The 14,636-nt window shown below is 42.3% G+C and overlaps 1 protein-coding gene across 1 annotated transcript in view; it reads left to right on the forward strand.

Moving 5' to 3' along the window:
* LOC137159023 (E3 ISG15--protein ligase HERC5-like) overlaps window positions 1-14,636 on the forward strand; it is a 50,392-nt gene that overhangs the window by 2,651 nt on the left and 33,105 nt on the right. The window contains exons 3-10 of the mRNA XM_067557161.1: window positions 1,007-1,083; window positions 2,861-3,082; window positions 4,007-4,098; window positions 6,139-6,269; window positions 7,168-7,325; window positions 12,279-12,355; window positions 12,729-12,829; window positions 13,730-13,789. Coding sequence (XP_067413262.1) covers window positions 1,007-1,083; window positions 2,861-3,082; window positions 4,007-4,098; window positions 6,139-6,269; window positions 7,168-7,325; window positions 12,279-12,355; window positions 12,729-12,829; window positions 13,730-13,789 — 918 coding nt within the window. The remainder of the gene's footprint in view (window positions 1-1,006; window positions 1,084-2,860; window positions 3,083-4,006; window positions 4,099-6,138; window positions 6,270-7,167; window positions 7,326-12,278; window positions 12,356-12,728; window positions 12,830-13,729; window positions 13,790-14,636) is intronic.

Consider the following 14,636-nt stretch of genomic DNA (forward strand, 5'->3'; position numbering starts at 1 on the left):
AAAAATGGAACTCATCCGTCACTGCTGCTCCAGCCATTAGGATGTGAGGGAAGGGTAGTAGTAAGGCAATGGTGCACAGTGACAGAGACTGAAATAGCAGGGTATTCTGGAGATATGTTTCCCCTTTGCCTAGGAAAGAAAGAGTTTGTTTTTCAACAAAAGAAAACATAGGTTTAAATGTAAATTAGGGGGTAGCTTTGTTTATACAGAAAGCATGGTCAGTGCCCTGAAAGACCAGTCACATTGGAGCAAGACTTGAGAGTTGCTGGAAGGGATTTGCGACCCCAAACTGATTCCTATGATTACATTTTAATGCACTGAGCATAGTGCTTGAGGATAGCAGTGCTTGCAAGCAGCATATGAATGGCTGCGTATTTCTCCTGATGATAAAAAAGCTCATCCTACAGCAATGGAGTTAGAGGTGCTCCTGTTACAAAGACGTGGGGATGAAGCAGAGTCAGGTTTGGAGCCTACTATCTTGCTTTTTTTTTTTAAGTCCAGCAAGAAAGTATTCCTTTTGAGGATTGTTAATAGTACTGGACTAAATGGACTATCTGAGTACCAGATTCCCTGAACATCAAGCAGGACCTTATTTCAGGAGCCCCACTGTCTCAATGGGACTACTTGTGGAGTAAGGTACTTCTCAGTGTGGTGAGGTGGGAGGGCCCAAAGTGATGATGTAGCATCTGACTGAACCGTATTAATTGAATCACCCTCTGACCTACAGGAAGCATATAAGTACACTACCATCACCTGTGTTATGTTGTTTTCTGTAACTTGATCCTATTCTGGTTTACACTGGTATAAATCAGGATCAGCTCAGTTGAATCCAATGGAACTACACCTGTGCAGAAGCAGTGTGAGTAAAGTTAGAATCAGAACTAGACAGCATTTGCTAGCTATGCTGAAGGTGGTAGAATAGGATAAAATAGATTCTCAGCTGGGCTCCTCTTGGGTTAAGATTAGAATCGTTTATGTTGGAGTCACTGCATGTATTTTTTTCCAGATCGCTGAAAGAATTGGGAACGAAATATATTGTCCAAATTGCATGTGGGGACCATCATTCCATGGCATTGTCTAAAGGTATTCTCCTTGCTTTGATTTTCCTCTACATTTATTAAATCAGAGCATTGCAACCCCCTCCTCCAGAGCTAACATTTTAAGCATCACAGTTAGCTAATGGCATTATTATGAAAAGGTAAATGCTGGATAAGAAACTATTTTCACAAGGGTCAGAGAGGAAGGATGATCCAGTGGTTAGGGCAGTAGCCTGCAACTCAGGAGACATGGACTCAATTTCCTGCTCTGACAGAGACTTCCTGTACAACCTTGAGCAAGACTCTGAGTCTCACTCTGTGCCTCAGTTTCCCCATCTGTAACTTAGGGACAATAGCACTGCCCTCCTCAAAAGAGTGTTGTGAGGCCATGTAAGTAGCTAGGATAGATATAACTCACTATTTTTACAATTTGAGATATACAGATTAATAAATTTGTGCAAAAATAGCGTGAGTTATAGCTATCCTAGGTACTTATATGGCCCCAGCACTATAGTATCAGAGCACATCCCACTATAATGTATTTATCCTCACAACACTCCTTTGAGAAAGGCAGTGCTATTGTCGCTGCGTGACAGATGGGGAAACTGAGGCATAGAGCCTACAATCATGGCTTTTATATGCCGAAAAGCAGTTGTTGTAACACAGGTGGGCCTTAGAAAGAAAAAGATTGAGAAGCCCTGATTTGGAGAAAACTAGCATATGCATGTGTTCTCAACTTTTTTCTTTCCAAGGCCCACCTGTGTTACAACAACTACTCAGGCTTTTATATGCAGACCCCCTAAAACCTGTATGTGGCCCTCCCAGGAGGGCCTCAGACCCCCGGTTGAGAACCACTGCTCCAAACGACAGAATGTGTTAATTTTACATTAGATGAAAGAGAATGGGGATATTGCCATGCCATCTCCTATCAGATTTCTTCCTGTCACTTGTTCCTGGAAAGAAAAAAGCCCGTACTCTGAGCCATAATTAAATCTTCATATTAAAATTATGTGAATCATTTATTTATTTCTATAAATGTCAAAATTATTAATTAGGGTTTTTCACTTTTTAAACTATCCAATGGATAGTGCCACTTTTCCATTCAAATGAATTAAGAAATCTACTCATGATGTCTCTGATGAACCTATTGTAGGGCAAGGACTACAGGACTGGATCCTTAGCAGATAGCAGAGGGCAGCTGCATCTAGCAGACTGAGCATTGGGCTGGGAGTCAGGTTTATTTCTGACTCTGTCAGTGATTCGTGTGCCCTTGGACAAGTTATTTAACTTTACTGTCTCTCTTTCCACATATGTAAAACGGGGGTGATACAATGCTTTGAGATCTACGGATGAAAGTATTATGAATTGCTGATTGTCAGGAAAGATTATGACCCATCACAACTTTAGCACACACACCTGATTTTCCCCAATCAGGACCAGCGAGTCCTTTGAAATGATTTAGTGTCCCCATTGTGGCAACAATGTTTTTCCACTGACCATTGTCCATGTGTGATGACATCATTTGACAATGTGATGATGTAACATAATCATGCCCTGATAAAGCTCTATGGAACAAAGATAGAGAAGGCTAGGTTTGGAACCACCTCCCCCAGCTCCCCAGGCTAATCTCACTGTGGGCCCCTGAAAGCCAATGCTGAGGCATCTGGGATCCCTGCCTTTACTGAATCTTAACTGGGGTCTGGATTCCAGTATACAGCAGTTAGGTTCAGTCTTATGGTCCCTGGTGTGAAAATACAAGGGTCCATTGGGTGAAACCTGTATGTTTGAAACTGTGATGATTTTCTTCTGTTTCTTGTGTTAAGGAGGGGAGCTTTTTACCTGGGGACAGAACTCGCATGGTCAGCTTGGAGTGGGGAACCAGATTGCCTCTGCCCACGAACCACAACTGGTGGGGGAGCTCAGAGGCATCCCCCTGGCTCAGATTGCTGCAGGAGGTGCTCACAGCCTTGCCCTGTCACTCTCAGGAGCCGTTTATTCGTGGGGGAAGAACGATTTTGGACAGCTGGGACTTGGAGACACAGAAAGTAAGGAAAGACACATAGCAGCTTGAAAGTAAGGTGGAGAGGACATATAGATAAGTTTGACACAGACACAGAAACTATTAAGAATGCCAATCACCATCAGAGCAATAATATCTGGCAGTGTCTCTGGAAACAGAAAATGCAAATAAGTGGGTGTTCCACTTGCTAGCTTGCCCTGATCTGCTACTGCCCATGGAAAAGCCAGCTGGAACAAGGGAGTTTGGTGTTTTACTTCCGGAGGATGAATCAATCATTTTATACTCCCATCAAGGTAATGTGGGCTCATAAAATGCTCAGGCCTACAAGTTCTCTCTCTGATCACATTATGCAGTGCCAATAGTTTGCATCAAGAAAGTTCATGTTGTTATACTTCCCTCCCTCCCTCCTTCAATATTCTGTTTCATAGATTTTATAAATACAACGTGAGAGAAAATTAGATGTCCAGGTCTGGAAATGTTGGTGGATTTTTAAAGTTAGGCTCATAAATTCCTATCTAAATATATATGGCTTGATTTTCAGAGGTACTGAATACCCACAAATCCCACAGAAGTCAACAGGAGCTGCATGTGTGCAAAACCTTTGAAAATCAGGCTACTTATTTAGGCACCTAAATATGGATTTAAGAACTTACTTTAAGGCCCCCAAGTGTGAAAATGTTCGCCCAAGTTTTATTCTTAGCTCTAACATGCGTAAATATGTAAAACAAGCAAATAAACAAACTTGCAGGGCATTATGAAGCATTACACATTGTAACAGAAAGTGAATAAGCCTTGTAAACAAGTTCTAAATACACAGAAATTGCTTTAAAAAAGAAAAAAAAGTAATTCCAAGGATGGTTCAAAGTACTTTTCTAGACCTTTATTTGCTTAAAACTTACCAATAGTCTGTCACAGCAGTGCTGTCAATCTACATTGTTTTTCTTTTCAGACAGATTTTACCCTTCATACATTAGAGCCCTAGAACATAAGAAGACTGTATATATCTCATGTGGTGGAGAGCACACTGCAGTTCTCTCACAGGTTTGGTTGAATTTGGATTCATTCACTTCACAGAGCACAAGGAAAGCTTAGTCTGATAGAGATGATATACTAACTTCTAGAGTGTTGACACCCTGCAAGGGCCATATTTACATTTATAGGAGTTTGAAGCTGGCCTCTGAGAGTTGCTAACTGAGTTTTATAGGACCGTAGTCTACTGAAATTCATGCAGAACATTAAATGAGTTGTTGTTCTTCTCATTGAGCCATTGGTTATCAAAGAACCCAATAGATATTCCACTAGTGTCTGGCAGAAGCTGAAACTTTAAATCCAAGTAAATGGGGCCTGGATGTCTCAGGGAAATATTAACAACACACAGTGCAACTGTCAATGATGACCAAAAGTTATTACTCTTTGATGGCTTTTATAGTGTCCTCACTGATTGAGAACAATAACAAAAACTTGTTTATTAGGTTTACTCACATGAGTAAAGTCCTTAAGAAATAGGACTATCCTCAGGAGTAAAGTTACTCACACATGTAAGTAATGCAGGATCAGGCCTTACATTAGTATTATTCCATTTATATTTGCATCACCCATATCCTGATCCATGGTCTATCACATGTTATGTCTTACATGTATACAGTGTAGTTGTAGCTGTGTTGGCCCTAGGATAATAGAGAGACAAGGTGGGTGAGGTAATTGTGACGGTATACAGAACTCCTGGGGTACTGCCTGGACCACTGAGCCTTCTGCCTGACCAGCTAGGGCTCTCTTTCACACTGAAATGCTGTGACAAGCCACAAACCTCTGACAGGTGCTGCACTTACACAGCCCTCCACAGGCAGGGACCACACCCAGCTCAGTTCCACAAATGTTTTCCGGCCACTCACAAACCAACAATAGAGACACTTAAGCTGGCTCCTCAGCCCAGGACCACAGGACTACACCATCTAGCCTGGTCAAAAAGCCTGACTAGTGAAGATGATTATCCAGTCCGCCTTCCCTTAAAGTGGAAGGAACGTGCGCCAGCATTTGTTACTGAGCAGGGTGTTTCTAAACGCTTCACTCAAAAACACGCTGGTTAAGATAAAACATGACACAAGTTTATTAACTATAGAAAAATAGATTTTAAGTGATCATAAGTGGCAAATGTACAGAGATTAGAAGTAGTTACCAAAGTAAATAAACGAAAGGTCGCAATCTAAGTTATACACACTAACAAGATTTGAATTAGCAATGTCTCACCCTTGTTAGGTGGTACAAGCAGTTTCTTAAAGGCAGGCTGGGCAATCTTCCCTTCCCCCTTTCAAAGTCCTTGTGTCTTCCAGAAGACCCTTCAGGTGTTCAGTTGTATGGAAGTGGAGCCAAGTGATGATGTCACACTTCCGCTTTTATAGTCTGTTTCAGCTTGCTATAACAATCGGGGTTTGTAACCTGTGAGGTCATTCTCATTGGTCAGTCCAGCCCCATTGCGAACATGCTTCCTACAGTGAAGCCTTCACTGTAAACAATTCCTGTTAGTGGAATCTATTCTTGACTGGGTGAGAGGTAGCCCTTAACGCTGTCTGGCCACTCCATTGTTGTGCCTGAAAGGCTGTTTGTGGCAGTTTCCCACCTTGCAACATGGTCTAATAGCATGTTCAACAATGTTTCATCACTTCACATACAGTGGTAACACATACAATCCAACAAGATATTAATATTCAGCAGTTCAAGACTTTAAAATAACACCAAACAAGGCATACCTTGTACCAACCGTGTCAGAATTACATGAGACTGGTGAATATGGAGTTTCTGGGGTGATGTTCTCAGACATAGAATGTCATAGTAATATTTTCTGTTGGACCAACTTCTCGAAAGCTTGTCTTTTTTGCCTACAGAAGTTTGTCCAATAAAAGATATTACCTCACCCACTTTGTTTCTCTAATGTCTTACATGGATAGTCAACAGGACTATGTGTGTGAGTGAAGTTGTGTAAGCATTTGCAAGATTTGTCCCCTAGTTTGCAATTATTATTTTTTAATACCATGAGCTATTCTGAGATTACATGTCCCTGATGTCTGTTTGTTCTTCTCCAAGGATGGGCTGGTGTGTACTTTTGGAGCTGGAGATTATGGGCAACTTGGTCATAACTCCACCCGGAATGAGCTGACACCTCGTATTGTGGCTGAGCTGTTTGGAGCTAGGGTGTCTCAGATAGCATGTGGAAGGTAGGAAATAGCAATGTCCTCAAAGCTTTATAATGACGAGGAGATAACTTTGCGGATGCTTTTGGGAAGCACTGAAGGACGTTAGGAAAAGATATTTCTAAGACAATTTTTTCAGATCCCCTTATTCTAGTGGATCACAGCTGATAGACTATTGACCAGACAGACATTTTATTTATTAATTTCTCCATACACAGACCCTGCCCTGCATTGAGCTTCATGAGGGCAAAGTCCCACTCCAATGGAGATCAGACCAAAGTGAGCAGATTTAAAAATCTTAGTGTACCCATATTCCTTAGCTGCTGCTCTCACCAGGTGATGAAGAATACATACATGTGACAAACAGAAGAAGACCATCAAGTTACCTAACAGGGAGAAATTTACCAAAATTTCCAGTCAATCCCTGTACAACATGGGAAAATGATGGCTCCTTACAAACAATGTAACTGTGAGTGGTGGAATCTATGAAATTACATTCAATCATTAACAGACTGTTACAAAGTCCACTGAAATCAACAGAAAGTCTCTTATTGACTTGAGTGGGCTTTTGGATCAGGGCCTTAAAACACAGAAAATATCTATGCTTTCCAAATGAAAAAAATACCAAGGTAGAACATTTATTTTCTAATTTTGAACCAGTGAAAATTACAAGCAATAAAGAGCTATATGGAAGCAATGGACCAGTGTTCATTTAAGTTAAAGATGCACACATTATTCTTTCAGTCCTGCATATTTATTGTAAGGTGTGTCCTACCAATTTGACTAGAGAACTTCTGTAGCATGGTTCTCAGTAATTTTAATGGGAATCACCCTCATGTACCACTCTGAAAATGCACCTGTCTGTATTATCCTAACTAGATCAATGGCCTTCTTATGTTGTTTGTTTTCCTTCTCTGAACAGATGGCACACGCTCGTCTATGTCCTCTCCTTGGAAAAAGTCTATTCTTTTGGTCGTGGAGCAGAAGGGCAGCTGGGCAATGGGGACAAGTCTAATCAGTTGATACCACTGCCTGTCGAATTGCCTTCGGATTGGGTGAACAGTGGAAAACTCAGCCAGGGTAATTTATACAGTAGATCTTTGTAAGCTGTACTTTGTTGTTTTAGGCCCAAACTAGGGAGGTGTTTGATTTTTAAAATGAAAAACCCATCTTGTTTAATGAGGAGAGTGACATGAGCATGAGAGAGAGGATTCAGAATAAGGAGATTTGTCTCCAACCATTGGACAGTCTGAAGGCAATTGAGATGATTGACCTTACTGTTGGAGGCCCAGTACAATTTGAGTTACCTGACCACTGTCCTACAGGCCCAGCATAGCTTCCGTTGCTTGCTTGGCTATTCTGACCCCTGTAGCATGGCATCTTCCGGTTGGCAGAGATGAATAGGACTACTGAGTAACCTTGCAGATGTCTCAGTTTTTGCATACCACGGCACATAACAAGACAAGATACACAACATGTATGCTTGCAGTTGCACATAGATAATGGTGATGGGAACAACAAGTTATCCTTGAACGTCTGGGGGTACACAGTTTCCGTGCCATGGGGCATATTTTTACACTGCCCTTCCTATCACCAGATGTTGTTTTGACGACTCCAATTATCATGGTGAGAACGGAATGTAGTTAAAGTTGAAAATCCAATGTAGGTAATTAGCATATATGATAATGAGTAGAGAGGTAATTAGGTGAAAGCTGTTTATGGAAGGGTATAAGATGTCACTACTTAGACAAAGGGGTGCACTCCATCCGCATCTGACTCCGCGGGAGGTGCTGCTGGTCGGACCAGAGGCCGCTGAATCCCTGGCGGGGCCCCTGAAGAAAGCTGTTCTTATATACAGCCTTCTGAGTGACTGCTTAGCTCTCCAGGCTTAGTGATTATGATATATTGTAGTTAATGTTAGGCTTTGTATTCAACTAGTATATCTATAGAAAATCTTGCACATTAAACCTTATTGATCTGCAGATCAGGCGTAGTGTGTCTCACTGGTATTCACACTGATCACCGAGTGTCCAGTATCAACAATTGGCATCCCTGGGTGGACTCGATCAGCTGTGAGTGAGACGATCTTTGAGACGTATGGTGCAAGTGTTTCTCTCACTGAGTGTCAGCATGGTAGCAACCTGTCTGGCATGGTTCTCCACGAAGCTGTATCTGTATTTGGCTTCAGGAGGAGGGCATTAAGTCCTCTACAGGAATGTGTTGTGACTTAGGCGGTCGAGGAGTTGCCACTCCCGCTCTCCTTTCGCTAGAACCAGTCTCGGATATGGAAGCTTTTGTAGATGGCCAGGAAAAAAACCCATGGTCTGGAGGAGCATTTAAGGGTAAAACGGCATATGCAGACTTGATGCTCCTGTGGGAACAATTCATAGAGACAAAGCCTGGTCGTAAGAAAAAGTGCTGGCTGTTTTACATGGGCTCGTTTTAGTATCTAAAACCCTTACTGAAGAGCTAGGGAAGTTAGCCAAATAAAACAAGAAGCTGCATGAACCATTGATAGCATGCCAAGGTCAAGTACAGAAACTGAAAACAGAGTATGAATCTTCAGTAGACCACTGTCTCACTCAGGTTAATTTGCTCTCTAACTCTCAGCGCGATGCAAAGGGTTACAAAGACAAAGCTAGACAGTGGGAGGAAACAGCTCATATCTGGGAAGTGAAATGTAAGGACGCGCAAGCTGCAGTACGTGTTGTCCTGGAGAAAAAAAGGAGGGACACTGAGGGCCGGTCCCATGCAGTTTGTCGGCAGCTGTTGTCTCAGTGTACAAAGCAACTGGCTGCTGCTCAGGGAATTATTGCTGCCATGCAGGCAGACGGATGGTGCAGAGAGTGTTGGTATGCAGGACTTTGATCTGTCAGCCCTCTGTTATGCAGAGGCTGTGTGGGATAAGAACCAGTCAGCTCAGAGCATAGAATGTCCTTCCCCCTATGCTCCTCTCAGGCAGATAGTAAAACAGCTGGCTGAGAGGGATATACTGTGGGCTACTGCGCCTATGGCTTCTGTGCTTTTGGAGACCAAGAAAAAGACTATTGGAGTGGGGGAGGAGGAAACCACCACCCACACTACCACTGAAGTGAATAAAATACCGGGACCTGAGCAAGTGCAGGCACTGAAAAAAGCTTTAGGAAACATCACCCCTGAGAATGTGGTTACCTGGTTTGCACAGCTTACCACAGTGCCTCAGTTAAATTATAGTGATTATGCCTTGCTCTTAAGGGAGTGTCTCCCATTAGACACCTTTTTGGGACTTCCCATGGATATACAGAGGGGAAAGAGAGCACAGAGGGTTACCCTTATGAGGGATGGTTTTGAGGTAGTAGATCCTGGCAAGCACATTGAGGTGCACTTTTATCTGGAGCGGCAAGCTCTAGGCGAACACCCTGATGCTTATTTACAATGTAAAAAGATCCTATGGCAAGCTATGGGGCATGAGGAGGACAGTCAAGACCTTATGGACACAGACTTTCCAGCTCATTTCATAGAAGGGCTAAGTCCGCAAGTAAAAGTTGCTTTGGGTACTCTGAATTGAATAGCTGTGATGTGGGGGGCACTGTCACAGAGAGTTCGGCAAGCTCATTTACTAGTGAGCCAAGCTTCCCCGATAAGCACAAAGGGAAATCTGCTGCACAGATGGGAGGAAAAGTGGCTGCTCAGATCTCTTTTCAGAATCAAGGGATTAAGGAAGGTGACTTAGTCCCTGAGGGAGTTAACAGAGGTCATGGCTGAGGGTGAGGCCGTGGGAGGATCGATCCCCTGTGCTGGGTACTGTGGAATCGAATTCTCCAATGTGCCCCTAAAGCTCTATTTGATGGCAAATCTCATAAACAGCGGGCTGACCTGATTTGTCAGAAAGAAAGGGAGTCTCACGCTCCTGAGAAACATGCTGATGAGTGTCAATGGCCAACCCCACCTCCTGAGGGGAAGCCCTCAGAGGCATAGGGGGGGCCAGGCATCCCCGAGTCCCCTGATACATGCAGCACCTTTAACATCTGATAAATGGGGATAACCCACTGTCTGGGTAGATTTTGAACAGGGGACATTCGGACAGCATATGCCTGTAGATACTGGTGCCACTATTTCATTGATTGATGACCGCTTAGTTCCTGCAACAGTCAAGTTAAAGGGAAATCATTGGCAGAGGTTAGAGAGGTTTGAAGGCTCCAGTGTAGATATGCCCTTCTCTTGTCTAAGGAAAACATGGACAGGGATTTTTGGTTTGGCACATGCTGGAGAAGCAGCTATTCTGGGCATGAATTGTGTGCTTAAAATGCAGGTTGTTGTTGATTTAGCTAATTGGGTGTTGTGGATTGGATTGGGAATTCCTAGAGTTGTTGCAGCTATGCCCAGGGTGGCAGCCCTTAAAGGACCAGAGCCACTCTCAGTTACAGCAGAGTGGTATTCCCTGGATGTTGCTAATACAGTACAGGCACACCCACAAGCATGGGCCAAGAATACATTGGATTGTGGCCGGGTGGATGCCTGTATTCTTATTGTAGGACCTAATCCACCACCCCAGAAGCAATACAAATACCCAAAGTAGGCTGAGGAAGGATTGCTACCCACAATTGCTGCTTTCTTGCAGCAAGGAGTGCTAGTGAAAACTAATAGCATAAACAACTCCCCCATATGGCCAGTCGGTAAAGCGGATGGGAAAACCTGGTGATTTACAGTAGATTACAGGGCTTTGAATACATGTACACACAAGACAGCCCTGTGGTGGCCAAGTTACCAGAAGCGATGACTGCAATAGGTATGGGAGTTAAATGGTTTTCAGTATTGGATTTATCAAATGCATTCTTTGCTATTCCTCTGCATCCTGACTGCTGGTATAAATTTGCTTTTATCTACAGGCACCGTCAACTCACATTCACCCATATTCCACAGGGGCTATACTGCTCCCACACATGATAATTATTAAATTATGGAATAGGTGCACAGCACCGATGAATGTTCTCTCTTATGTGGATGACATTCTTATTTGGACTGTAACCCAAGAAGCCCAGCTGCTTTTGCTCGATGAAGTAATCTTCCTGATTGAGCAAGCAGGCTTCCCAATTAATTTGGAAAAAACCCAATTGTGTCAGCAAGAGGTCCAATACCTGGGTTCAGTGTTAGGACAAGAAGGAATTACCCCTGACCAGCAGAGAGTGGAACTAATTTGTAAACTGCTAGCACCCATTGATGTCTCTGCATTGTGAACCTTGCTAGGTCTCACAGGATGGCTCTGCAATCATATGGAGAATTTTGCCTTAAAGGCACAACCACTGTACCAGCTACTGAGGAAGGGCGTACCCTGGAATTGGGGCCCAGAACAGGATCAGGCCCTATAAGAACTGAAGCAAGCAGTAATCTCTGCCCCTGCACTAGCAGAGCCAGATAACACTAAACCATTTATGTTGCAGTTAGCTCATTCCCCAAAGGGAATAGGAGCTATTTTAAGCCAGGAGGGTCACTTTGGTCAAAAGCTAGTGGTATTTGCCTCCTGAGTACTGGAAGGGCCAGAGACTACCTTTACCCCTTGTGAAAAAGAATTGCTGGCTTGGAGCACTGGCAATACCTTACTGGTTCTGCCCCGATTATTTTGAGAACGGCCCACACCCCTCTTAAGTACATAGTGTCTGGGAGTATTAAAGAAGGGCATGCGTCCAGCTCTAGATTGGCTAAATGGACCATAGCTTTGATGAATAGAAATGCAGAAGTCCAGCCACCTATGGCTTCCAACCAGGCCCCATATGCCCTGATAATTGAGGGTGCTGAGCGTAATTGTCCTCTCCCTCTGACAGAGCTAGCCCTTCCTGATGCAGGACCAATAGAGTTTACAGGCAAAGGGAATTATAGAATATCACTTACAATTCCTCTATCATGCCATATGATTTTGCAGGCTGCTGGATAACAACAAATAGGAAATTAAATATATGTAAATAATTTATACTAACGGGGTCCATAGATCCCGCTTTATTTTGTAGTTAATTAATTGTTCTTTGACTCACCCTTTCCTTCTTTACCTTTTCACAGGAAACAGTACCTCAGAAAAGGTGATTAAAATTATTGCAGGAGGAAACCAAAGCATTGTGCTTTGCTTGAATAAAAAGGTATGCAAAGTATCTGATATGTTTTTAACAGTGTAGTTCATGGCCAAGGCTTCTGCTTTACTGCCGTTGAACCACATATTAATTTGGATTTGCCATCTAGCCCCATAATAGGTTTTTCTTCCAAAATTACATCATTCTCCCCACCTCCTTCTGTCCCTACACTGAGAACAAATTATATTAGAAAAGCAAATCTCTCCCTCTTTTTTTAATCATGACATCTTTTCTGTATCTTATGCTTGTGGTATTGTCTACGGATTGGAAGCCCATTTATTTGGTCACAGTTTGACCTTCAGAAGGCTGTGATCCTAGCTAACCAGATTGTCCCATCTACTGGGTTTCTAACCTCATTAATATTCTTGCCCATTTTATACAGAATCCATACGTTAATTTGAACAGAACTGAAATAGTAGAAGACAAGAAGGTGGATAAATGGATTTCTAATTCAGATCCTAAACAGTGGGAGAACATACAGAAGTAAGATCCCCGATGATTTTTTCATTAATACTTTAAACTCTAAACCTCCAAAACACTGTATTTTCTTGATTTAGTTCATCCCTTTCAAAAATCTTGTAGGGAATGCAATTAAAAGGACTGTGGCAGAGATGCAGAGTTGAATATTTGCTTGTTTACTGTTTTGAGATTCAGTCCAGCGTGCTTTACTTCCTCTTTGCTCAGGCAAAACTCACATTGATGAAATAAGGGCTCTAGTGTTTGGCCCTTAGTCATCATTTTCTTGCAAAGAGATGGTAATGGGCATTTCATTAGTATAGAGGTGGGGGACACGGGTCAACTTTAGGAGTGTATCCTCCTCTTATTGCAATTATGTAATTGCCACTAGTGTTATCGGGAGTTGAGAGTGCACATCCCAAAGAGTGGTGGCCTTAAACAAGACAGCCTGATGGAAAGTTCATCGAGCAGCGTGGTTAGAATTTTCAGAAGGACGCAGCATGCACAGCTGGGGCCTGATTTTCAGAAATGCTCAGTTCTCTTTCAGGCACAGAAATAAGTGGGAAGATTTTCAACATAACTCAGTGCATTGGGATGCTGAACGCTTTTGAAAATCTTGCCTTTTTGAGGTGCCTAAAAGGGAGCTGATTTTCTTTCAGGAAATCTGGCCCCAATTATGCATGCTGAGTACTTCAAAACCTGGCCCAGAGTTCTTTTGAAAATCTGGCTAGTTTGGATCTCAGTGACTCTCCAGGTATTTTGAATCTAAGGTAAGTGGTAAGAAAAGTGGCATTTAGAACAGCTGGCATCTTTCAGTCACAAACCAATTTGTACATATCTTCTCTGTTTATTCAGATCTGTTGCTGCTGTTTTTGTTGGAATGAATCATTCTGTATTTTTGTCATCGTTGTTCTTTTAAATTAACAGGACTATTTGGCTGATCTTTTCATCTGCAGCTTGTGTCAATGGAAGTTTCTTGGAAAAAAGGTAAAGTGCACTAATTTAAAAACAAAAATAATGCATCAGCTGTGTATGAATTGGTCAGAAATTAGCTACCTTACAATGAAAGTAGAGATAGATAGGATTATCTGGATGTGCAAGATGCAAGTCTATAGAATATTTTTCAAGGAAAGAATAAAATTCTCCTCTGATTCACATAATATATCTTGAGCAAGATTTTAAAAAATGAGGGCCTACAATTAGGCTTCTAAATTCACATTTAGGCACTTAAATAAGTGGCCTGATTTTCAGAGGTGCTGAGCAAATCCAGGTCCCATTGAGGTCCAACTCTTGCAAAATCTAATCAATGTGTTGCTTAACTATGGATGTAGGAGCCAAGACTTAGGCACCCATTTGCCTCCTGGTCTCCAGAGCTCTGCTTTCCTTGCACGCTCCTGTATTTTATATATGTGGAGAAGGCAGAGGATCTGAGCGGAGATTCATCATATGGATCTGAGAAAAGCACTTTACCCAAAATGAAGATTAGACAGGTTTGTCAAATATTAACATTCACTGTTAATGAACTTACATTTATATAGCATCTTATACCCAGAAGGATTCCAAATCATTTCACAAACGTTACTTTACCCAGCACTGAAATGCAGCTACTTCTAGGGTGGAATATGGCAAGCAGCTGATTAATAACACATAGCCACGCTATGTGAGAGCTTAGAGCAGTGAGTACGGAATAACGTTCAACTGATGCTGCAGTGAGAATTTCTTGGTAGGTGGAATATAATTATACCAGTTGGAATTAGGATTTACATTTCTAAGAATGTATATTCCCCTCACACCCAGGGTATGTTAAAATGCTTCAAAGTTTAGCCAGTAATAA

This window comes from Emydura macquarii, unplaced genomic scaffold (genome assembly GCF_026122565.2).
Source record: "Emydura macquarii macquarii isolate MOO-44397 ecotype Brisbane River unplaced genomic scaffold, CSIRO-AGI_Emac_v2 contig_1790, whole genome shotgun sequence".
Classification (NCBI taxonomy): domain Eukaryota; kingdom Metazoa; phylum Chordata; order Testudines; family Chelidae; genus Emydura; species Emydura macquarii.